Source organism: Cuculus canorus, chromosome 8, assembly GCF_017976375.1.
Source record: "Cuculus canorus isolate bCucCan1 chromosome 8, bCucCan1.pri, whole genome shotgun sequence".
Lineage (NCBI taxonomy): Eukaryota > Metazoa > Chordata > Aves > Cuculiformes > Cuculidae > Cuculus > Cuculus canorus.
Window position 1 is genome coordinate 18,050,428 of NC_071408.1, and position 25,831 is coordinate 18,076,258.

General features: G+C 41.0%; 1 protein-coding gene across 3 annotated transcripts in view; it reads right to left on the reverse strand.

Annotated features, from left to right (window-relative positions):
- Positions 1–25,831, reverse strand: part of PDE4B (phosphodiesterase 4B) — a 220,749-nt gene that overhangs the window by 187,114 nt on the left and 7,804 nt on the right. For all 3 annotated transcript variants that reach the window (XM_054072467.1, XM_054072466.1, XM_054072468.1), the window contains exons 2-3: positions 6,150–6,264; positions 3,674–3,909 (exon numbers count right to left, since the gene is read on the reverse strand). In XM_054072467.1, coding sequence (XP_053928442.1) covers positions 3,674–3,909; positions 6,150–6,194 — 281 coding nt within the window. In that variant the 5' untranslated portion in view covers positions 6,195–6,264. The remainder of the gene's footprint in view (positions 1–3,673; positions 3,910–6,149; positions 6,265–25,831) is intronic.

Below are 25,831 nucleotides of genomic sequence, written 5' to 3' on the forward strand. Positions count from 1 at the left end.
TCTCAGACCAAGGGCATTTACATTCAAATTTCAGTGAAGAGTTTCATTTTGCATGATTCACTGACTCCACTGCTGTAATAGTATCAATGAACTTGATCTTGCACAAGCCCTAGCAAGACTGTCCACCTTTGGCGCATAAACAGAGGTCACGAAACCTCTGCCTCCTGAAGCTAAATCTAGGGAATAAGTTTAGCAAACCACTTCCATAGCCCAGAGCCACCATGTTAGGGGTCTAAAGCAGTGCAACCTGAATATCCAGTACTGCATTAATGGGGTAGATTTATGAACTAATGAAGATATAGATCAGGCTTCTAATGACTGGCACACTGCCATTACCTCCCACTGGAACAGTGGGAAACACAAGACAAGTGACAGAAGACAAATCAAAAGAGATTCTGACTAGACGTTTTTGTGAGTTGAGGACAGTCATGCAGTAGAACAAGTTGCACAAAGAGGATGTGAAGTCTCCATCTTTGAAGGCTTCCAAAATAAGACCAGATAAAGCCCCTTGAGCAACCTGGTCTGACCTCACTACAAACAAAAGATTGGACTAGGAACCTCCTGAGATCCCTTCCAACCTGAATTATCCTATAATCCTATGAAACTAACAGGTAAGTAATAATAAGTATAACCCTAAGAGACTAAGACAGTCTCTTCAGAAGAAATCTCCTCTTTCCTGTCCCAGTAGCCTGCTTAGATGTAAAGCCTTCACCCTTCCTGACTGCTTAAAAAACATTAATTTTCTGCCTGTGGCCTCAGCATTTCTATTAATGCTCCAAGAAAAGATACCCATAGAGTGATCATTCTAATGTAAGGCTGGTCTTACTGATCAGGCCAATGGTCCATCTAGCCCATGATCTTGTCTCTTACATTAGATTAAAATCACAGGACAGAAAGGAAAAGAAAGCAAATGTGCATATTACACATAAGTATTTTCCCAATCCTGAACAACTTGCAGCTCAGAAGCTGAATGGGAGATGAGATTTACATATTAAGAAGAAAATCACAACCAACAACTCCTCCAAGGACTTGTTAAGAATTCTCGCAAGCCTGTTCAAACTCTTGGCATCTACAAGATCCTACAGCACCCAAGTTCTGCAGTGCAACTATACACTGCCTAAGAAACCACCTCCTTGCACTTGCTTCACACGTGGCATACCAATTTATTTGATGGCCCCTCGTTCTCATATTGGAAGGAACAAGAAGCAAGCAATCAACTACATCTTCATACCACTAGTCCTTAAGTCCTTAGTCCTATCCTTTTCCTCAACTGTCTTTGCCATGCTGAAGAGCTCTAGCCTCCTCGGTCTACTCCAGTGCAGAAACCGTTCCATATGTTTGATCATCTCAGAGGTCTTTAACTCTTTTTAGTTCTGCTATACCCTTTTTTGAGGGGAAGGACGAGAACTGTACAGTACATCCAATATTTGATGATGTAATGGGCTCCTACCACAGTGTCCTGATGTTCTGTTTTATCCGCTATTCTTTTCCTTCAAACCTATAATAATTAGTTTGGGGTTTTGACCATTAATAAGCACTGAGCCTGCAACTATACTGGACTTCTAGTCTGTATCCAGGATCTTACTCCTGAGTAGTAACATTATTTTGCAGCTATAATTCTTTCATGCTCTCATACATCACTTCATATTTACCCACACTGAAATTTTCCTATCATTTTTTGCCCACTCACTGAATCTCTTAATGCTCATATCATTCCAAAGCTGTTTCAACACAATGGCACATACCAGGCATACACAAATATAACCTGCCTCTGGGGTATATTTCATGCAGAACTAAACCACAATGTAGAAGCCCAAACAGCTTGGGCACCAGATTTAGCTTGCAGCTCTCCTACACAAAAAAATCTCAATTATGACTGTGCTCCCTGAGAGAGTGGTCAGACCCCGAGTGACTGGAAATCACGTAGGTAAGGAACTGCCAGGCATGGGGTAGAGAACAGTGCTAATCTATTCAAAAGCCCTTGATAACCAGAACTTAAAACAATAAATGGGAAAGAATAGACCAATCTTCTGCTTTTCTGTCAGAGCAGTTATTCTAACTGGTGTGAAGGGGATGTGAGGCACATGTGTAACAACGTGCTGGAACAGCACTCTGCATCGTGCACATACTGACCAACAATGCCCAACTTGCTGTTAACAGGACAGATTCAAGGAAATCAGAGAAGTCAGAAGCTAACTGCTCACTTATAAGAAGTTAACAGCAATAAAGAAATTGCAGTAACCTGAGTATCGGTCTTGTCTTCTCTTTGACTAGCACACCGTTTGAGAAAAGTACGCGCTGTGTGAGACACCACATATATATTGATTCTGCTGCCACAGAAGAGAGGAGCAGCAATGCCCCCTTGTGTTTCAAGGGAAATTAATAATAAACCCATTGCAATTCCTTGCATTTTCCTAAAGCACGTCTAAAGATGTACACAAAGACCAGAAATAATTCATTCTTAAGAGCACACCTTATAAAAAAGCGCTCGATTGTGTGCAGTCAATATTACAATTTGCTGCATGTACACAAAAGGAAACACTTTTAAAATGCTCATAAAAGCTAAAACAACCCTTTTATTGTCAAAATTCACAATCCATCTGAAATTGGATAACTCATTTTGTCACATTTATCCACAATGATTAAATGCAAAAATTGAACAATAGCCCCTGTTAATTCCATTTTGATTTCTGTATCTCATCTACTTAAAGCACATACTTTAAAAATCCTATTTTCAATAGAGAAGCTGCTTTTAAAGGACTCAAAGAAATGAATTTAGAGTGTTCTCTATAATTGTTCAAATGAAAACTGAAATGCCATCCCTCAAGAGTGCTCAGCTTAACAGAAGCTAAAACTAGACTTAGAAATAATGATGTGAACATGCTTTGCAGCCAGCAACTTAGATTGAGAGTGGAGCATTTAAAATCTAGAATCCAAAGCACACTTGAAAAATGAATTTGAGAGTACAGGTTTTAAAGTTGCACTGCAATGTCATTTAAAGATTCATACAACAAGCTGGACATCTAATCTTATTTCACCATTAGAATATACCATTACGATTCCAACACAAGAACACTCAGGGCTTTGTCTTCCTCTCCTCCCTCTATATGAATTTCCTTGGTTTAGCACTTAATATTCAGTTTCTAGTTTGGAGCTCACCTCTTTGCAACCCCTCACTTGATTAGGTCTCTGATAGCTTCTTTGGGACTTTTCTTGAGCTTAACCATCAGATTCAAACGCTTTTCCAAGCCTTTCTTCTATCACTTGGAAAGGAAATAGCCTGAGAGCTAAAGTCTTTTACCTCAACCTTTTGTAGGAGAGTCTACCACCGTCCTGAACTCTTCTGTGGGTGGAAAGCTACTAACACAAAACCCCTGGCTGAGAGTGGAATTTGACACAAAAGTTTCATGAAGATGCACAAAAAATGTGAACAGAAGAGGTTTTAACAGAAGTAGAATTTTTAAAAAAGGCAATTGCTTTGTAAAACTATATACATGATACATCAATAGGCATTAACAATAGTGATTAGTTATGTAAGATAATTATCTAGTGACTTCCTTCCCCCCCCCCAAAAAAAAAAAAAAACCTCCACAAACTAAAACCAGAAAAAAAACACAAAAACTCCTTAAAAAATCCAACCACATGAAATCCGTAACAAAAGGAAATAACCTACCAGTCTTGGTAAGTGGTGATTGCAATACTTGGAGGTGTTAACAAAGGCAGAGTTGTTGGTCTACAGACAATGTCTCTGTCAGGTGTCCTTGCTTTTTCTGTTTGTCTTTGGGATAGTGGTGGTAACTGCAAATTGCCAGAACAACACCTTCTTCCTCTCCAGAGGTCTATGCCCAGAGCATGGGTGGAAGTACTGTAGGACTTACTCAGCCCACACTCCAGGTAATCCAGGGCACTCTGCAAAGACAGAAAAGCCACTGAAGTTCTGCAAACAAATGTTTTCCTCTATGAGGATAAAACACTTTTGTTTGTTCTACAATCACAGCTACTCAGAAAAGATAACTGCACGATGAAATCTTAGCAGAGCTAGACTGTGCTGCATTGTTATATTATAAAACTCATGAATTAACTTGAAAATTCACTCATAACTTGTCTAAGCCAAATTCAATAGCTAATTCTAATCTAATTAAATGCTTCAATAAGCCAGGTCACTTTGGTGATACTTTAAACTTTTGATATTTTGAACTTTTCCAGAGAACATTCCAATCAGCCACCTGAAGCATGATTCCTCTCCACAGCACAAACACACTGGTTTGCCACTGTTTTGATGAATCAGCAGGCAGGAAAGGTGCTGAGAATACCAGACATGGACACATCCTGAATCATTCAAGAGTGAGAACTCCCAGCTAGGCTGCTGTATTCTATGTTTTGCACTTCTAGTAAAAATAGTCTCAAAAAAAGGATTTGATCACTTGAAGCAGTTTTTCCTCGTCTATTTTCTACTGATTTTTATTTAAAAACATTACCTTGTTCATAGAATTGGTCATCAGTCTTCTCAAACCCAAGACAGTTCTCCCACAGTGGAATAATACTGCAAGTGGGTTGTCAGTTTTGGTCTTACTTAGAGAATTTAGCTAGTCAAATATAATTGTCCAATACAAATGAGAACATTTCCTTATTGCGTATGATGAGCTACCAGCAGAAGCTGGAGGGGTTTCTAACAGGTATGTATAGCTCTACTGCAAACCCACTACTTCTTTATGTGCATCCAGCACTGAGCGTAGAAGGATCTACCTCACCTCAGGGAAAGCACAAGTGACAGTTGGTAACCCGGTAACTTCAAAAAATGAGTGGTTCAATTGGCCATAATCAGTTATTAGGTCCTTCATAATAACCACAAAGTAGCAAGAGTCCTCCATTGCCTTCTAATGGAAAGTACGTTCTCCATATAAGTCTATTAAACTCTGTGGTTCTATCTACTCTCTTACCTCAGCAAGGAATCTCAACATGGGAATGAAAGACAAAACTGATGGGAGAAGGGCACACTACCAGTTTTCTCACTTTCCCTAGTTGCATGTGAAGCATCTAGAGAGGAAACAACATAGCCCACAGTTAATTCGCTCCTTGCATATAGCCTGAAGCGCTGTGGGGCATGCTGGTGTAGATCCATGAAGGTACTAAGGCATCGACATCATAACGACCTACATAGAAGTTTAAAATATGCTGTGTTTAAAAAAAAATATGCTAGAGATCTTCAATGATCCAAACTCTAATTTTTCACACCACAAAATCAGGTCAAAAATGCCCCAGGAACCCCAGAAAGGGAAAGCCTGTCTTCTATATGAGGATATGATTTAACCTGCCTTTATTAATAATCTTTATAAGACTGTTTATTTTTTGTTATTATTTAAGAATTGTACAGCAGAGTATTCTAGCTTCCCATTAGATTTCAGATCCCTGCTCTCATTAAAATCAACAAGCACTGAGTGGACCCTGCACCATGCCCAGGCAAACTGACTATGAAGCAGTGCAACATGTGGTCCAAAAGTGCAAGAGAAACTCTTATTAACTGAAGGAGTGCTGCAGGATACCCTAACTATTAGCTTCCAGTCCTCCACTGTATTTTCATATACCCTCCACGTGGTTTTCCATTTTTGGTGAGCCTCAGCTGCATCAAACAAGACAATTAAGGCTGTGGTTATCGTGCCATCATTACAAACTGATACATTTCTCCAGAGAACGGAACTGGAGTTTAATTAATAGAGGATTACGACGATGATTAGCAAGTGCAGTAATGGAATAACACACGCATCATCACATTAGTTGCTCAGCAATGAGAGTGGGGAGAGATGTTCAAACACTTACATGTACACAAGTACAGCACATGCTCAAAGATGTGATCCAGAATAGAACTTCCATAAATGCTCCCTGCTGCCTGCCAGGGTTACGCAAACCAAGGAAGAATAGTAAAGTATGTGCTTTGCATAGGACTCGTCTAAATTTCTCAAGATGTCTGGGCTGGTTGGTTTTCAAATGCACAGTTCTTGTTTTCTGCTTATTTATATGAGCTGCAAGTAACTCTAAGGATATCAACGAGTAACCAAAGCAAAAGCAGTTGATACTTAATAAAACTAACTTTTTATCTGATTTTTATAAAGTGCTGGGAAAAATGAAGCGTGCCTTTAGAAGAAGCTTACCTCATCAGAAGCAGTTACTGTCATGACACTTCTGCTTTTCTTCATTATTGAGATTAAAGTGCACTGTGTTATAGAAAACTCTTGTTGTTCAACCCAGTTTCTTCAGATGGGCAACCTGAAACAAAAAAAAAGTATGTTTTTGAACAACAAAACAGTTTTGATACAAACTATTGAGGTAATCACTAACATCACAACTGATTGAAAACTTGCTGCTCATTTTCTTAAGGGACTTGGCAGCAGATGTTGCATTAGTGTAGCTCATTATTAGTGAAAGGACAAGTCAATATTTAGTAAAATCTAAGCAAGCCCTCACATCTAGTAACAGGGGATCAAAGTTACTGGGTTCTTACTTAGCGAGTTTTTTTAAAAAATTAGCCCTTTTCAGTGGTACAGTACAGAAGGACCCCAAGAACGGCTTGCACTGGTGCTCACAGAAAAGGAACTGCAGTTGTATGTAACTCTAAGATTTAATTGTAACTCACCAACATTATTTATTATCACACCAGTACGTGCACAACCCTTCAGCCACTTTATTACAGTCTTCTGCAGAGGGTGACATTGCAGCCACTTCGAACTCTGCAGGACTGTGAAGGGGAAGGAAACACAGCCAAGTAGCTGGAGCAGCAGGGAAACCAGCACAGGGGAACAGCCCCTTCGGAGCATTCCCAGGCCCCCTGCTCATTCATACTGTGGACTTAAGGCTCGTGAAAAAAGCCACATTCGTGATTACAGAGACAGAACGCAGAGTTGTGGGGTATTTCTTTTCTTTCCTCAAAGAACAGGTAGAGCTGAACCACTTTCTGTGTAGTGAAAAATTTTCTCCCCTGCTTGGAAGAATTATCCTTGAGGTAAAAGACCGGTGAAGGGTCCTTTTCATAAACTTCAGTGCTGAAGCTACCAGAAAAAGCCATGCTATGTTTTCACGCTTGGTGATGTAGTTTTTCTAACATGACACTCACTCTGAGAAATCAGGGACTTTGGACTGTATTCAGGTCACTTGTGCATGCAGCACAAGTTCAGGAGAGCAATAAGCAATTCAGATTGCCTGTGATGTGCTGCCAGACCCTGGCCATCTACCCAGCCAACAAAGAGCAGATGTGACATCAGTATTAGGCACCTAATTCTCCTCTCTGCCGCTACCAGCAGGCAGGATACCCCAAAGCAGGCACACTGCACCACTCATTTTTACTGCGAGGTTCAAAGTGCCAGCAGCAGGTACTGAGAGCTGTCTTACACAGCAGTTGCTGGTGTTACAGACTTGTCCTTTGGTTTCCATGCCACGATGAGTTCATAAGTAAGAATGCTGAAGCACAGCAGCTCAGCTTGGCTAACAGCCACCACACAACTGGGCCATTGAGGGTTCAGATGCAGCTTAATACCATTGGGCCCAGGTTAAACACTATTGAGCTTGCACCTCTACCTTATTAAATCAAAGAAGCTTGAAGAAAAAAAGCACACTAAGTCTCCCACATAACACCTCAAGAGAGAGCGGTGCCCCTGATCGCAGAGGCCTAAGGACATCGTGGTCGCTGGGAGCCAGCTGCTCATCTGGTCTCCCACGCACAAGAGAAGTGCTGTAAAGAACCTGCTTCCCTCTAAGCCAGATCACTCGGGGGGTAAAAAAGAAAAGCAGAAAGAAACAAAACAAACTCAGAGGAAGCACCAGCACACAAGGCCAGCACTGAGTCCGCCTGCAGTTCTGGCTGTGGCACAGGCACCTCCAGTTGTTTTCATTTCCTTAGGGTTCATGCATCCAACACACACATATATCCCTTCATCGCCAGCCAAAGCATTCTGAGCACTCCAATCCATGCCAGACATAACTCACTGCTATCTCAGCGTATGTGCCAGCACACAGGGCTGTATGCTTCATCCTATATAAAGCAGCATTGGAAAAGAACTGGGAGATTTGTCTTCCAAAACACCTGACAGCTTCTCTATGGAAAAGGATGAAGAGGACTGTCCGGAAGAAAAGGACAGAAAACAACAAAAAGCAGTCTGCAACGCCTCTGCCCAGGATTGCTCTCCCCTCTGCATCCACCACCAGCTGTCACCAAGGGGAAAAACAGATTTATGGGCTGATCAGGCAGTGGGCTCTTACAGCAACAGGCTAAGCCATCAGGGTGCCTTTAGACCTTACAGCATTGGGATGGCTACTAAAAACCTGATGCTTGGCAGCACAGTTCTGTGGCAACATAACTTCTCTCTGCAAACCTTATCCAGCTTTTGATCTATATTCAGTGAGATGAGCAGGCTACACGTGATAAATGTCATTACTGTCTTAGCAGCATAAAAGTCATATTACAGTATCAGACTAAAATTCCAGAATACGCTTAACAATTTTATCAGTCTTCAACAACCCGGAGAAACTAAAAAGCCCTGTTATAGAAAGAATCCTAAACTGACTGCAGACAGGAGTTTTGATGATATCATGCAGGTAAAGAAGATAAAAACAGTTGTATGAATCCACAGACCAGGAAGGCACGGCAGGACTATTTGCTGCCAGAAATAAATACATGTACCTCTGTAATATGTAGACAAAATTCATAGAAAGCACAAAAAGAAGCAGTTTCAGCAGCAGCAGAAGTTGGCAGGTTTGTGTCTGAGAGGTGGATCTGTTAAAGCTTAATAAACTACGAGTTTGATATGTTCATGACTGCGGTGCTGTACAGCTCGCGATGCCCACCATGACTGCACGTTGCAGCACATCCCACAGTGGGACTAACAACTGCATCTCCCTCCCAAACATATGTTCGTTCAAACTGACATAAATGAATAAGTAAATACATAACAAAACAAATATGTAAACACATAAAGAAGTGTCCAGGAAAACATCTTTGGGGAAAAAAAATCTGAAAGAATGAGAGCCTAAAGAGTGCCTCCTAAATGTTGTCAAATTTTAGGATCACAACTGACACTGTGAGAGTGTCAGTTCTCACTGACATGCGGAGAACAGACCAGACTGACCAGCAGATCCTTTCTGCAGAAGCCTGAGTCCTTTTATACCACAATTTCCTTTCCTTTATAAATATTTATCAATTTGTCAAAGTAAGTTTAACTGTAAAAAAACATACATACCTTATTCAATGTGGATTGCATTTTTTGAAGACCCTACTAAGAAAATCTAATACTTCCATTAGTCATTACTAACTTACTGTTAAAATCTGAGTCATTCTTTTCTTGTGTCTTTATATAAACGATCTGACACCTGGGACAAATACCTAGCATAAAAAAATAACCAAAACATGCCAAGAGACTAACTGGAAAAATTTTCACATGTATATTTTCTAATTCACACAATCTTTTGCTACAGGCAAATAAGTCCTCTCTACTACTCAAATTCTCCAAAAAGGAACTGTAACCTAGCAGGCTGGTTAAGTGTGGGTAACAGGGAATGCAGAAAGGCTTTGCATTTGGTATTAGACTACAAAGAAGAGTACTATTCCAGTGCTGCAGTTGCATCTAATCCGTTTTGCTGGAATATATCCTAGGTAGGGTATGACATTTCTTTTTACACCAAGCTGACCTAGATCTTCCACCTGAGTTTTTTTTTGTGTTCAACAATCATGTTTTTCCAAAATGACAGTAAACAATCCAGCAATGTCAGAGTGATAAAGTCTTACAGAGAAGGTATAAATTAACAGGTTTCAAAACTAGGAACTGGCAGTGGTGAGGATAAAACTACATGGATGCATGTGACAAAGCCTGCTTTTCCTACATACTTGTTTAAAAATAGCTATTCAACTCATGCAGTGTAAAATCCACTATTTAAAGAAATTCCTCAAATGCATCTTAATGTGCAAAGTCTGGTAGGATTTGGAATACAAAACACACAATTCACCACATGGCTGTTTTTCCACACTTCTGCATGGCTTCGGCATGGGCAGGTTTAAAGCCATGGGGTTATCTGACAAGCAGATTAACCCTCTCACCCCTAAAGATACTCCCTTCCCCGATAAAACAGACAAGGCAGGGTCAGGATTACATTTTTTGCTGCTCACACGGTGCTAGCTCTTTGGATTAACAAAAGGTTTTGGCAGGCAGAGCTGTTTATCTGGCTCCTTTCACACTCTGAATTCATTTCCTCCCACTTTTATAGAAGGCAAAACATAAAGATTGAGAGGCAGAGAAAAACAAAGCAAAGCCCAGTAGAACTCAGGTAATACAGCACATTCTAACTCCGATCATGCAGCACATTCCGCAGTCCCATACCCGTTTCTGCCTCGCTGCCAGCAGTGCTGCCAGGGCCCGCGCACGTATTCCTGGGGCAGGATTTTCCTAGCAATAAAATCCCGATCCTTACACGTTCATTAGAACTCAAAGACGATCAGAGATATAAACAGAAACCTGAATGGTGAACTAGTAGAGGAGCTTTACTAAAGGGCTGGGATGAAAGAGATTATCTGATCATACAAATAATTATTTGTGAGCTGGAATTCAAACCAACTGGATTCTTCCTAGTGTGCAGTGTGCAGTACCTGCTCAGACAGGGTGACAGTCACTGAAAAAGGAAAAGGTTATCATTCCGGGTCTAGCTCTCCCAGATGCAACACATGGGCTCTTACTTCAGCTTGGAAATTGCACACAATCCCTTGTAAGCAAAATAAACCTTACGTGGATTTAACAGAGGTCCAAGGCAATTTGAGGTATAAATAGCACTTGGTACCTGAACGGTGACAGATTTGTATTTTACCCTAAACAAAAGCAGCAGGTTCAAAACGCAACACCAATATATCACCCTCAGAGTGCAAAGGTGAGCTGAATAGAGGTCATGACCAACCAGCTGCCCAGCACGGCAGCAGTCCCACAGAGCTGTGTGCCTGCAGCGGGAACCCCCAGGCAGCGTGCCTACAAGCTGTAGGTACACCAAATTAAACTTCAGAGGAATACCAGGCATGTGCCTCTGCAGAATTCCCCTGAAAAACTAGTTTCTGGAATCATACCATTCTATTTGTGCACTACCCACACGCCTTGAGCCGCAGAAGGATCACTGCACATTTTTCCCTTCCACCGACTCAGGCACTAGGCTATATTTTCCAGTATTAAGTCCTGAACTTTTAGCTCTGTGCCTACTACTACTATGTCCAGCTACATGGACACAGTCTCCCAGAAATAATATGTAACAATTTCCCAAGTAGCCCTTTTTACTAGTTCCTTAGAAAGCAAAAATGTTGTTTTTTCCAGTGGTCTTTTCCCATTTCTTGTGAACAGAAACAATTACCCTGGTCTGCAGAGCTTATGGCAGCTCCGAGAAACTCACTCCTCAGAAAAGTCAAACCATTACAATTTTAATAAAATTCAGAGACAACTTCAGAGCACTACACACAATAAAAGCAAGTGCATCTATTAGCACAAATTCCTTTAACTTATGAAAACAAACACAGGAAAGAAAGATTGGCCCGCAAGGTAAAATTAGCTTTAATTTATGTGTGAATTGCAGTGACAATAAACAAGTTGGCTATGGAAGTGCTAAGGATCTACCACTATCATCCCACTAGAGAATCGACAGCTTCAGTTTGTCTTCCTCCAAAGCTGCTTTAAGCCTTCTCATATTCACCAACCTGTGAACTACAGGCTGAGTATGGAAACCAAGTCTAAATCTGTTCACTGTTTTTAAGCTATCAGATATCTGTGTGATGTAAAGTTGCAAATTTATCTACAACATAAATTAGACCAATTCTTCTACTATAAAAAGTGAAAGCCATATGTAGGACACTGTACATATGTGAGAATGCTCAGACAAAGTTGTGCAGGACCAAATAAAAATCTTTAAAACCCCCTCACCTCCCTTTCCATGTTACCATGGGTAAACTATCCTTATTAAAACAGTGTCTTAACATTCATTAGGAGGTTTCTTACTGAAATATCACCAAGGTTAAGACGATTGCAAAGACTCATCTTGTCTCTGGCAACCTAATCGCTAAAGCTGGGAATAACCAAGCCAGGCTATTACAGAAATTCCAGTAACTCTTTGATTTCCAGCACAGGGTACAATCAGGTTGTCATTTCTCTTCATTTATTTCAGCTATGATAGGAAAATCAATACTAATTTGAACCCATCACTATATTGCTTACTATTATTAGGCCTAACGTGCTCTGCAGAACTCCTGTGAAATAGAAGCAATGTTTTTCCCTGTTAATGATAAGAAATTATGACCTTTTTTTTTTCAGGAAACTTTCAGGCAAATATTAGCAGCCTGGGGAGAAGAAAGAATGCCGAACTTTATGAATCTTTGAAGTCTTTTCCAATCTTAATGATTCTATGATTCTGTAAGAATTGCAGAAAACACTATTCTATTTTCTTTACTATGTTAGTGAATTTTAAATCTTATATTTCTAAACTAGTTTGTCTACTATTATGGTCAAATGCAAGTAATTAAAAAATCACTTCTGACAGCAGTTTAACAGCACTATCTGCCAGCACAAACAGGATTTTCACCGTAATTACTTAGGAAAGTGAAGCATACTATTAAAAGACGCAATTTATACCTTTCTTGTCCCATGACTAGCAGAGCCTCCCACTCCTCAGAGCAGAGCTGAACAGCATTCAGAGAACAAAGAACAATTACTAATTATGCTTATAAAAAAAGCCATGTCGGTTTAAAAGTACAAGAACCAGTGTGACAGAAAATGTACACAATGCAGATTTTCCCCCTTTAGATTGGTAGGTTGTTTTTTTTAAAAACAGACTTCATGTTCCCTGTGTGTTTTTATTAGGAAAGGAGCATAATGCACTAAGCCTTGCTGCTCTACATAGATAAAGGCAACACCACACATCAGGCAGGATTAGCATGCACTGGATGAACAGCGATGGGGAAAGTCACTGTGCCACCAACAGCTAATGCGGCACTTGCCTCATGCCACTGATTTATCTCTTACCTTCCTAAACTCACCCAGATACTGCTCTAGTCCAAGAGGAAAAGTTCTAAAATCCTCTGATCTCTTTTCCCTACAGTTTTTATGGCAAGAGTCAAGTTCAAACAGACTGCAAGAAGGATTATTTTTTTCCTTTTTTTTTTTTTTTCCTTTTAAAGTATTGGCGCCAGGCAGCAATCAACACAATGATCCTAAGCACAGAAGTACACAATCAAGCCAACAAATAAAGAGCATCCTTAGAAGAGTACATCCTCCAAAACTCATGTAAACAGGAACATTCCTGACCTTGCCGATTTTTCCCTGTGGAAAAAAACACACTAAAGAGTAGGGGGGAAAGATGAAATGCAAAGCCAGAAGAGCAAGGGGTCCCTAGAGAAGCAAAATAAACTGAGCCCTGCAGTGGAGGGGGACTACAAAAGTAAGATGAAATCTTAACCGTATACCAACTGCACAGCAAGAGGCTAACAAGAAAGTGCAAAGCAGCTACTAGCAGCCCCACGATCTCCCCACGAGGGGAGAACCCTCAAAACCTGTATGTTGTGCCAGAGACAGGCTTAGCTACTCCATTTTATCACTGCTGCACCTGTGCCTTGCATCTGCATCGCCAGGCAGCAGCTCATTGAACATTCCAGAGCCGGTGCTGTGGCAGGATCTCCAACCTGCAGAGCAGCTGTGCCTGGCCAAGGACATCTCCAGGCAATGGGAGAAGTCACTGCGCTGCTGCAGCCCAGGTGGGCTCCTTCTGGTGAGGTGCCATGCAAGTAAGAGTCTTGCTATAAATGCCATTTCTGTTTCCACACTGTTCCAGAAAGCTTCTCCACTCTGCACCCAGTCAGGCACCACCCTAGTCCTTCCCCAGGCAGGCACATAGCCCTCTCTTTTTTCTTTACACTGTTTAGCTAGGTAAAAATCACATTAAAATTAACCAGAACCTCCCTTGAGTCTCCCATAATCTTTCTCACTGTTCTTATTTGCAGATGGCTTCTGAAGTGGGAGATGGAAAAGCAGGATCAGGTGCACCTGATCAGATGCATCCAGCAGCATCTTCCAACAGGAGAAGGCACTGCTCAGCAGCTGGGGACGGCACTCGCTGTGCTGCAGTGTGCTGGTTTCCATACCAGACTGTCACATTCAGGCAGGTCCTGCTTATCCCACAGCTCCTGCTCATCCCACAGCCCAGTCTGGAAAACTCAATCCCGGGGGCCGCTTAACAAAACAGTTTAATTGTCAGAGGCAAAACCTATTCCAGGGTTTCTGCAGAGGTAACTATCTTTTCTGACCACAGACACACACAAAAATTAAATAAAAAGGCCCAATAGCCCCTGTCAACAAAAACACCTGCTGTTTGTCTCCTGCCCTGCTGTGTCCTCTCGTCACCAGGAAGCAGGATTCTGCGGCTGATAAATTGCATTTTCATAAATTGTGCATCCGAGACTGCTTACAAAAGACAACGCTGTAAGGAGTCCAAGGAAAAAGAAAGAAGAGTCTGGGAGAGACCTTTCTGTGCTTTTAAATGAGTACAAAATGAGGTTACTTCTAGGGCAACAGCATCCAGCAATGCACAATATATTGTGTCTAACAACTCTGCCTGTCTACAGCATCATTTTTATTAGAGAAAGACGAAAGATTTATTTTTTTTGATCACAGATTTTGTGCTGCTGTAGCTGCTATTACTCTATTATTAAGTACATGAATAATCATGCTGTGCTACAGTGCCTTGTCTCAAAAATTTTATAAAATATGCTGGAACATGCAATTCAGGAGAAAAACCAGCCGCATATCAACAGAAAAGTAGCTGTTGTCTCAGCATCTCCTGCCTAAGTTTTGGATACATTTAACACCATTAGAACACTCTTCCCCCCATTTGGCAAGTGTGCTCAGCCTTACAGCAGTGGACACAAATCCACAACGAAAAATAAAGGAGTAACTCAAGTTCACTTATCAGTCAAAGCAGAGCCACAAATAAGAGGGAGAACTATGCTATGCTTACCGCTGCACAAGAGTGCCCAGGAAAGAGCAGACAAGCTGTGTAGGCACAGAGTAGAAAAGAGAATGTATTTTTAACTCATGTTCTTCGCCTAACTCCCCTACTTACTATTTATCAAAAAACAGTTACATTCTGAGGAATCAAAACCAACTTAATTGTTCAGTTAGAACAAAAGATATTCCCTAAATGTAGGATTTGAGGCTTGACAGGAGAACTCAAGCCCATTCCAAAACCCATGCCTAAAAGCATCTGTCGTAACGCTCTGCTTTCAGGAAGTTACCTTTCCACAGAAAAAGAGAGAGTAACTAAAAATTAAATTTCATGCCTCATCCTCAAAGGTGAAGCACGGCATTCGGGGCATTAAAGAGGATTTGACTGCATTAGCTTAGCACGGTCAACTACAAACCTGATTTACCCTGGTTTGCTTTCCATACTAGCAACTTCCGCAATGAAATTTAATCCATTTAAAAAAAAAATTAAAAATTTAAGAATGAAGAAAAAGTCTTAGAGATCCTTCAAATGCTCAGATGTTTTCTATCAACCACTAGCTAGGACCACTTCCATTAAAACATATAAACTAAAGTATTTTAAAAGGCATCAATGACATTTTGTATTCTAAAAAACTAATTTATTACAAAACATTTAGAAGCAGCCTGATTTAGAAGAACATTTAAGCTTTCTTATCTCAGGATTTTTCTTTAGCCAGAGAAAGTCTTACTGATACTTTCTAATACTGATGTTTTTCTTGTTGGGAAAATATTTGCATTATTCTAGATTTCATGCTGAAATTATCAGCTCTTTTTTTCTTCTAAATGAAAGGATCACACTGCAATTTCCTCAGAAATCAAATGATATTATATTAGGTGAAAGTGGTAACGCCAGCATTTTACTTAAACTTCTCATCATAATTTTTTTCGTGGTTATTTGAAACTCTTCAAATCTTTAATTACATGGGGCGATACTTCCAGCACTCGGTGTCTGCCTCATGTGGCATCCTTTAGAAAGTTCTGATCAAACTCAATCACTTCAAAGAGTGCAATTAACGAGGCGTGCACTGTTCAGTAACCTCTGCTTGCAGCATCCCTGTGGTTCAGAGGAAAGACTTACCATTTCACAGGGATGAGCTTCAAGTCAAAAGTCTTTTGTGTGCGTCACCAGGAAGATTCTGGCTCTTCTGTCCAAAGTATTCAAAACTGCAGTTGCAAAGAGAATTCTAAAACCAGGAGTTTGCAAAACATAGGTATGTATGAGAGCCCCAGGTTTTCAAAACACAGAGAATCCCAGCCTGGTTACTTCTAGACTCACCAAGAAAATACGTACTGCTCTGCGTACAGCTGGTAATTTTGAGAAATTACAGCAACTGAAAGAGGAGCCTTGATGTCAAATGTCAACATTTGTATCTATTACCATTTCAATAATCTCTAGCCTATAGAGTAAGAAATGTTCAACCACCGCTAAAGAGGAAGCTGGGAACTACAATTAATACCACTCTTCTAAAAAGACTTGAAAATTGGCTGGTAAAAGGCAGTGCCTCACATTTGCAGCATTGAAGGAAAAGAATGTATTTGAAATATTTGAATTCTTAGTAAAACAGTTAATTCTGTGGACCACAGATGACTATGTACTACCTCATCAATCTTTTTTCCCAGAAACAAATTATTCAGGCATTATCAGTACTACGTTCTTTCAAGCTAACCTTATGTTATGGCAGAAGAATACGATGATTTTGCTTGTTCCAACACAAAAAAGGTCAAAACAACAGCATGCTGTAGACACAATATGATCTTTTTATGCTATGAGGCATCAGCCTACAAAATGCTGTAAGTCACCAGAGTGGCCTAACACTTGTGCAAGGTTTCCCAGTTTGTTCATACGATGTCCTTCACTCCAACAAAAAATGCAGTCCTTTCTCTGGATGGCAAAGCAGACTTTTCTTCTGGGCAGAAGCACCAGCTTTCAAGAAAAAAGATGTCCTGCCCATACGACATTCTTTTCCATGAGCAACATCACATACTGGACACCTGAACCTTGCTGCTTCCTCTGCTCTCCAAAAGGAAAATCCCGCAGGCACGGCAGCGCTTACCAGCTGAGGGTCTTGTGGAAGCTGCCTGGATTGTCCAGTGTCTGCATGTGGATACAATGCCTCCCTCTGAAGCTACCCAGTCCTAGTTCAGCCACACAACAACATGATGGCCGTGGCAACGTGCTTCTCACTGTACGTGCCCTCCACACCCACCTCTCCAGCGTGGAAGAATCTAAAAACCCACCAAGTTTTATAGCACCGTCGGGCAACCAGGGGCCTTCTGCACCACTCCTAGGTAACAGAATTTTGAGACAGTTAAGAGAAAGAACTGACTTCAGGGTTTCTGCATGTTTTCTTTCATTTCGATAAATTGCTCTATGCAAATAAAGGTAAGGATTTCCAAAGACAAACAGCAGACTAAAAGGATATACGACTTACTACGGCCCTACCGAAACAATAAATTACCACCCAGCTACACAAATCCCCAATACGTTAACAGTACAGAGAAGCTTTAAAACTCGCAACTTTCAGGATTACCTTCCCTGAAAGCTAAAGCGCACCTGTATTCCTGTAGTAAAACAGCAGTATTAAATTACTAGATGGATTTTACAGGAGGGATTACTCTCCCTATAAAATTTAAGGCAATATATCAACATCTTTCTTACAGTTTGGAGATAAAAAAAAATGATAAAAAAATGTATCAACTTTTTACCTTGTTCTAGTCACCCCACTAGAGAGATTAAAGAACCCCACATCTCACAAGTAACAGAGTATTCCCTTGGGGCTTTTAGTGCAAGCATATACTCACCTGTAATTTTTGTACTGTCAAATATAAGTCTACTCATCTTCAATAAATATAATAAACATTTCTATTGACTAAACAGAGTCTGATTAATTCAAATCTTAATTATTGATAGACAAAATGAGAACCTCACGAGGTTCAACAAGGCCAAGTGTAAGGTTCTGCACCTGGGTCAGGGCAATCCTCATTTTCAGTACTCGGTGGGGGATGATGTGATTGAGAGCAGCCCTGCAGAGAAGGACTTGGGGGTGCTGGTTGATGAGAGGTTCAACATGAGCCGGCAGTGTGCGCTCGCAGCCCAGAAGGCCAACTGTGTCCTGGGCTGCATCAAAAGAAGTGTGGCCAGCAGGGCGAGGGAAGTGATTCTGCTTCTCTATTCCTCTCTTAAGAGACCTCATCTGGAGTACTGTGTCCAGTTCTGGAATCGTCAATGTAAGAAGGATATGAAGCTGTTGGAACGGGTCCAAAGGAGGGCACGAAGATGATCAGAGTGCTGGAGCACCTTCCCTACGAGAACAGGCTGAGAGAGTTGGGGTGGTTCAGCCTGGAGAAGGCTCAGAGGAGATCTTATAGCCACCTTCCAGTACCTGAAGGGGCCTACAGGAAAGCTGGAGAGGGGCTATTTATAAAGACCCATGGTGATAGGATGAGGGGGAACGGGTACAAATTGGAGAGGGGCAGATTTAGACTAGACATTAGGAAGAATTTCTTTACCATAAGAGTGGTGAGGCACTGGAACAGGTTGCCCAGGGAAGTTGTGGCTGCCCCATCCCTGGAGGTGTTCAAGGCCAGGCTGGATAGGGCCTTGGGCAGCCTGATCTAGTAGAATGCCCCTGCCCATGGAAGGGGGGTTGGAACTAGATGATCTTTAGGGTCCCTTCCAACCCTAACTATTCTATGATTTTATGAAAAAATTATGTTTGGATCAGAAAGTAAGCACTCACTTGGATACTCTTATATTTCATCTACCTACATTAGTATCTACCTACAGCACACGAATTCCACGTAAACCTTTAGTAATTGCAACACCAGGACAGCTGATAAATCAGCCCAGTCAAATGCATACCAAGAAGTCTACACAGGTTGTCCAACACAGTCAGCCTCTTACCTGGGTGAGATTTTAAATAAATCCAAATTCTTAACTAAATAAGATGCAACAGATCTCTATATATTGCCTAATTATTTAAAATCATCATACTACCCAATTACTTCAAGATTTAGAGTTTGACATTATGCAGTTAATTGTTTAACAAAAACTTCATTGTTGAAGGCAGAAGCTATGCACAGTCATGAGAATTAAACTATGAAATAGCGAGCACTCGCCATTTCAAAGGTTTGTTATTAATTCCAGATGCAGAACCAACCAGATTACAACAAACATCCTCATATCAGGGTGAGCAAAGCACCCCAGCTTTCTGCACTTTGCTCCTCAGACACCCAGGCCATTACATTAACATTTGTAGGGAAGCAGGTGAATGTTGATGTACTATTCCGGTAGCAGCTACATCCTGAGAAAACAGGGAGCGTAAATAATGAAAGTACATAGATATGCAAATTAAAAAATCCTTTCCCACATTCACTCTACACAACTATTTTTTTAATGAGGTCAACGAAAAGTAATGTACTTCCTTCTCTATCTATAAGCAGATCTCAAGTAAGTTAAAGAAACAAATTCCCTTCTTTGAAACCTTAGTAGATATACTTCTTTCAGGGGATCTCCAGAAATGAGGTAGTACTGCAGGCCACAAGAACCCAAAGGTTCCTTGCTACCCATTATGAAAGAGCATCTCAGAAAGACCTAGCACTGCTACCACTACCACTTATTTTGGGTGAGTTTGGGCAACTGTCTTCAAGGATCATCAAATATGCCACAGAGACAAGCTTTAATCAGTATGCAGATATGCAGTAGGAAAACCACAGGCTTTTCTGCAGCAGATAGGGAGGATATCATAAACTCATCCTTTGTGCTGACAAATAAGCTCAAGATTTGGTTAGAACCCTAACCATGCAATGTGCCTATAGCGGAGCTTCCCAGGGCATGGACAGAGAAGAGACCAGGGAAGAGGATACTGCCAGCTCTCCATATGTGGACTTTCAGATCCCTTCCCCCAGAGCTGAGTCACTCAGATCATACATTTTAAACCTTAGCTTCCCAGTTACTATAACAACTTAATGGATTTTTTTCTTGATGTTATTAATTACATTCAGTTTAATCTGTTCATACAGGATTTGGGGGGAGGCACTACATGATAGCTTCTCTTCTGCTTTCAAAAGGCTTTTAAATTCCAAACTTGCTCTAACGCTTCTTACACTGAGGTAAGAAAACACTCATATTCCTTCCTTTGAGAACGCAGAATAGAAGGAAATGGTTTTTTTCCTGAAACCAAATAAGATGCCCAAAATAAATCTGTGAAAGATGTACCCTCAGCTGTTTTTCTACAGTAAACACAGTGTACAGAACAGCTTGTAACCTGGCTGAAAGTAGCATTTATAATACATCCCAGAAGAGAAAGACTGAGCACTTTGCAAGCAAAACTACTGAGAGCCAAAGCAAAGCAGCAGTCAAAATCTAATTTATTAGGTCTACATTTCACAGCCGCAGGGTATGAAAGGCAGACCTCTGCTGCTGGAGATGGCAGAAAAATGCAAGAAACTCATGGCAAACCCCAAGGTCCAGCAGCACTGCAGTGTGCAGAACTAGCACCCTTCATTTTCACTTGCCTCAGCTTCGGAGCCAGAGATCAGAAGTGCCACCTCTACCCAACCGCCCAGGAACAGAGGGAAAAACCAAAGACTTCACTTCCCTTAGCAGCACTATGGGATGGAGAGGATGGGCAAGTTTCCTGACCCTGGCTTTGTGAGGCAGGCAGGGAAGTGGGACACTTGCCTGCTCCGTTCACGCAGCTATTCAACGGCACCGACCTCCTGCCAGATCAGATCAGCACAGCGTTTAGTTAATGCACAAAGGCTCCAAACACCAAATCCCTTCCTCTTCTGAAGGACAGCGGAACCTTGGCAGGCCACAAGATGACAGGCTGGAAAAGACTGAAAACCAGTAAGTCAGGGTCAGCAGAGGGTTACTTGCAGCATGTCAGTGATCAGTACATATTGCTGTATGTCCATCCTGGGGCAGCTGTTAGCTACTGGCTACTTTCCTTCCTCCACGGCTTGGAGCAAGGGGAGTCACCGTGCTGCATCCCTCCTGCAGGCAGAGATTCTCAGCATGCAGCTGAGTTAACCCAGCTTGGGAGACAGCCTGTGATTCCTTACAAATGACTGCAGGTCTCTGAATAGAAGTTTTGTCAGCTACGCAGAGAGTTAATAAATGAACATTACAACAGCACCTTATTCACTATTTTTGGAAAAATGTCTAATGTTTACTTAAAGCAGTCCTGCTTAAAAGGGCCAAACCATAAGCATGGGGACAACTGGGTGCAGTGGAGAACCTGAACTTCTCACAACTTGAACAACTCAGGAATGAAGCATTCCTGCTACCTCCTCCATTTAGATTTATCCATTTTAGCTGTAGAGTGCGGAACTGCACTCATCTGCAGAACCATAGCCACCCAGCACCCAGGATAATTTTAACCCCACAGACATATGGAGAACACTCCTTTCACCCTCCTCTGCAGGAAAAGATGATCTGATCCTGCAGACTTCCAAAAGGGGAAAAAAAAATCTCTGGATATTTTAAATTTAAAAAAACATCATAGCAACAATAATAACGGTCTTTACGTTTACAGTGTAAAAACATGCACTCCATTTTAATTACCAAATATGAGAACACAGGGAGAACAATCTCATACAGCTTGCAATTTTTTTACTTCAAACAATTAATTTCTATGAATTTAACTACTCTGATAATAAAGCCCATTTGTTAGACACCCACAAGTACCCCTTTAAAACCTATCATTGTAACCATACTTTAATAAAAATAATAATGACAGTATACGCCTGAGGTAAAAACCAGTAGGAAGCAGCTGTGCCTGCCACAGGTCTGCACATCACGGCATTTAATCCAGGTGCAGTTTGTTTGCTCCCAAAGATACAGTATCAATAATGAAAACCAAAATGGGTTTGGTTTCCTGAAAAGCACAAGCTTTCTTAAAGAAAATCTGTTCTGTCCACCACAAAGCAACTGGTACAAATGTAGAAACAGAATGAATGTGCTCTGAATTCAAAGTGCTCTAGCACAATGCTGAAAATAAGCACCAAATGCATACGTATTTATCCTGATGGACTAGAGATGAGACTGCCATGACTCTGGGAAAAAGCAGATAGACTTTAAGATGGTTTTGTAACTATCACTTGTGTTTTCTCAAACCCACAACTCATCCGCAGACTGGAAAGATGCCCGAAACTGCTCAGTACACTATCAAATACTAAATAGAAGCTCAGCAGCGCTACAGGTGTGGCAAACCACTGCCCTCAGGACCAGGTGATGTACAGATCCCTCCACGCAGCAAACATCCACTTGTATTGCCATATCATTCCACACTTATTACCTGGGTAGGATCCACCCCTCAAAGAGAATGTTGAACAAATTCTGAGCTCTGCAACTGCCAAGCCTACTCCATAAAAGGGAACTTCAAAGATGAGCCTGCATCCAGCAGCACCGCAGCTCTGATGCAGAGGCTTCCATTTCAGTTCACTGTTTCCTTACTGGTTTTATATTGTTATACTGGAAAGCAAGTGCTGGTGCCCACCAACATGCAGGTCCTTGATCCATTAGGCAGCCACAAGACCTACCAAGGTCTAAAGCAAGGTCTAAAGCAGCAATTAAATATCTCTGTACAGTAAAATGGAAAAAGTAATAACTACTCCAGGGACTGCACCATATTGAAGTCTGATGATACAGTGAATCATGTGAGGGTAGAAGGGCATTTTTTTCTTGGGGGCAGGCTGCAAATGTTTTCCTCAATGTATCCAACCCCAGCATAGAAAAGGAGTTTCCCAAAACCTAAATGCTACAGGAGGAACATCACTGCCACTACCCCAAGACTTCACCCCAAGGTGAAGCAGAAATGGAGCATGTGCACTTTTACTGGTGAAGAGGCATGTGGAAGCATAAACCATTCCACGTGGACAACGTCTCTTGCTCATTCCTTGTTTTATAAATAAAACAACAGCACTCACAAAATAACCCAGCTAGGTTATCAATTCCTCCAGGTAATAAGAGCAACAGGCAAAATCCACCACAGTAATACCTCAGGTTGAAGAGAAGAAGCAATATTTAATCTATAAAAATCCATCAAATATTTCTACTGATGGGCACAAAGTCAACAGGAGTTTGCTTAGGGCGAAGTTACTACTTTTTCTCACAGAGCTTCTCTATTTTTACATGAGCCTACACAAATCTCTTATCTTTCACTTATCAAATACTTCCTAACTTTTACTACAGATAATTGAACTGAGGAATTTGTTTCATTGTGACTATGTTACCTGACAGGAGTCGTGCACCAGAACAGCATTAGTCTTGCCAAGACTAGTCTCTTGTAGACTAGTACTGGTACAAAACATTATTTACAGTGGGTTATTAAGAAACAAGGAAAGATACTAAAGAATGTGTCTTCCTACTTCCTTCTGGTTAGCTAGTTGCCTGTGACCTGATTATTTTTTCTTCTTGAAAAATACATGTTTTTCTGAGAATATGTTAATAGGCTCCAGAAGAAAGCTAAGCATTAGGTAAGTAAGTATCTATTTTTAGAGTTCTTATGCCTGATTTCATATGAACTCTTGTTCTTGCCTTTCTGAGACAACACATTTGAAGTCTTCAATCTGTATTCAAATTGATTCATCAACGACCCACAGGCAGCTTGGAAAAAAAAATGGTGCTGTTGCTCCTCCAGAAATTACAGAAACAAATAAAATGAATGAAAACTGTAAAAGAAACACACAGGCCAAATTCATCTACAGGGGAAACACTGGACACACTGCAACTAGAGCATCCAACCTTTAAGAGCATAGGAAGGGGGTTTCAGGATAGCCTAACGCTGTGCACACACAGAAAACAAATTAAAGGTTCAGAATGGGAAAAGCAGATCACCAGCTTTGTAAAAGTGCCAGGCTTCTAGTTGTCCTGCTGATCCAAGTAGTTCTTTTATGTTAGTGTTTTTTATCCAAAGGTCTGTAAGTTACATATATACATAATTCCTCATGAAAGTGCAGTGAAGAGGTGTTATAACAGAAATTTCTGAATGAATTCTAGAAAGGGAAAGCAAAACAGATAGAGAAAAGAAAGACAAAAAAACAAACCAAACAACAAAATCAGAACCAACCACGGCATATTTGCTTCACCCCTGCATACCTGTGCAAAACCAGGGTACCCCCAGAACTGTTATGACAGATTAGTAATCATTATGATAGCAATAGACCATTTGCCTAGAGCTTCTTGATGATGTCCATCTTTTGGATGTTGTCTCAAGCAAGAATTTGTCAGGAAAAACCCGGGGCTAGCAGGCAAAGGTGCTGCTACACCTGATCTGACTCTCCAGCTCCCTTCTTGCATTGTACCTCACCACTACGGCTCCACAGAGAAGCTTCTAGGACTTTCAAGGATGACAGTGCCAGGCTAGGTTTCCTGCTCTCCTTTGAGGATCCCAAAAGATACACCCTAGATACCATCAGGGTTTTCTCCAGTGGGAAGAGGAACACTTCTGGAAGAAACAGTGATCTGAATCCAGGTTCTCAAAATAAAACTTAACATCCTGTTTCTAGATATTCTTTGTCTCCCGCTCCAGAATAACTAGCGTTACTGTGAACTCAAAACCCTACCAGCCATTCTCCAAAGAAAAATGGAGAATCTTGTTCCATTTCTGCGACAATTTCCTAAGCCGATGCCTACAGTGACTGCAAATGTTATACATGGGCACCTTTTCTTCAAGTGGAACGACCAAAATAGGCAGCAGTGGGTTTAGCTCCTGCACCACACAGGCACTGTGAGATTTATGATTAGTATTCCTGAGCACACTGTGCATCTCGAGAATATGGTTTTCTTTGAACAGAATCCCATCAAACAGAGCAGCTTCACCCTGAAGGTTTCCATATGTTTTATACTTATTTTCTTCTCAAAATATACTTATTTTCTTCTCTTACAAGGTTGGATCATGTTCTGTTTCTTTGGGCTTGGAGTTTCAGAAATGGTTACTACTGAGGATTAATAATTACAGATTCCTCTCTTCCTGAAGTTCCTGTTTTCACTATTTATAAGCATTCTTGAAAGTACCCCTGTTGCAAGGAGCTCCACTCCAGATTTATCTTCCACATTTAACAAGAGCTCTGGCAATTTCAGAAGAGTATTTTTGGTGCTGTTGATTCAAGCGGTATGCAGTCTATTGCTTCCTTGAGCAATTACTGAATTACAAAAGCATGAATGAAATGAAAATCAATTGCAAGGATTTATTTTTCAGCCTGACCATAGTACTGTTCCTTCAACCAATGCTCTGAAGTAGTTTTACACTTGGCGACCATCTCGCAGGCAGGAAGTATTCAATCCACATCAACCTGCTTGACTCAGATGTTAGGCTTTACTTAGTAACAAGGTTAGAGAAGGTTCTCCCCGATTGAGAGAAATTTCTCCCCTTTTGTTCTTGACGTTTCATAGTTTACATTCCAAAACTGATTCTTACACCTCAGTGAAAAAACACTGCGGCTCAAACAACTCCCAGACTCCTCGTATGCTGAAAACAGTCACTTTATTTGGATTAGTTTTCAGAAGAAACAGTTTCTCTGTGTGGCAGTGCCACCTGAGTTTACTCAGGACCTCAGGCAAAAGAAAACAAATGAAAATACCATGGTTATTTATTCTAGCAAAGGAAAGGGTCAACTTCTTGTTTATAAGCTTAGAAACCCTGTTATAGAAGAAAACCATCTAAAAGAACACTGAAGAGAAAATCCTGGCATTAAGCTCCCACTCTAGTTATCGTCCACAGCTACCCTGAGGTATCTTTGTCTGTAAACAACACAAAGACTTCGGCAGAATATTGTCTCTAAAA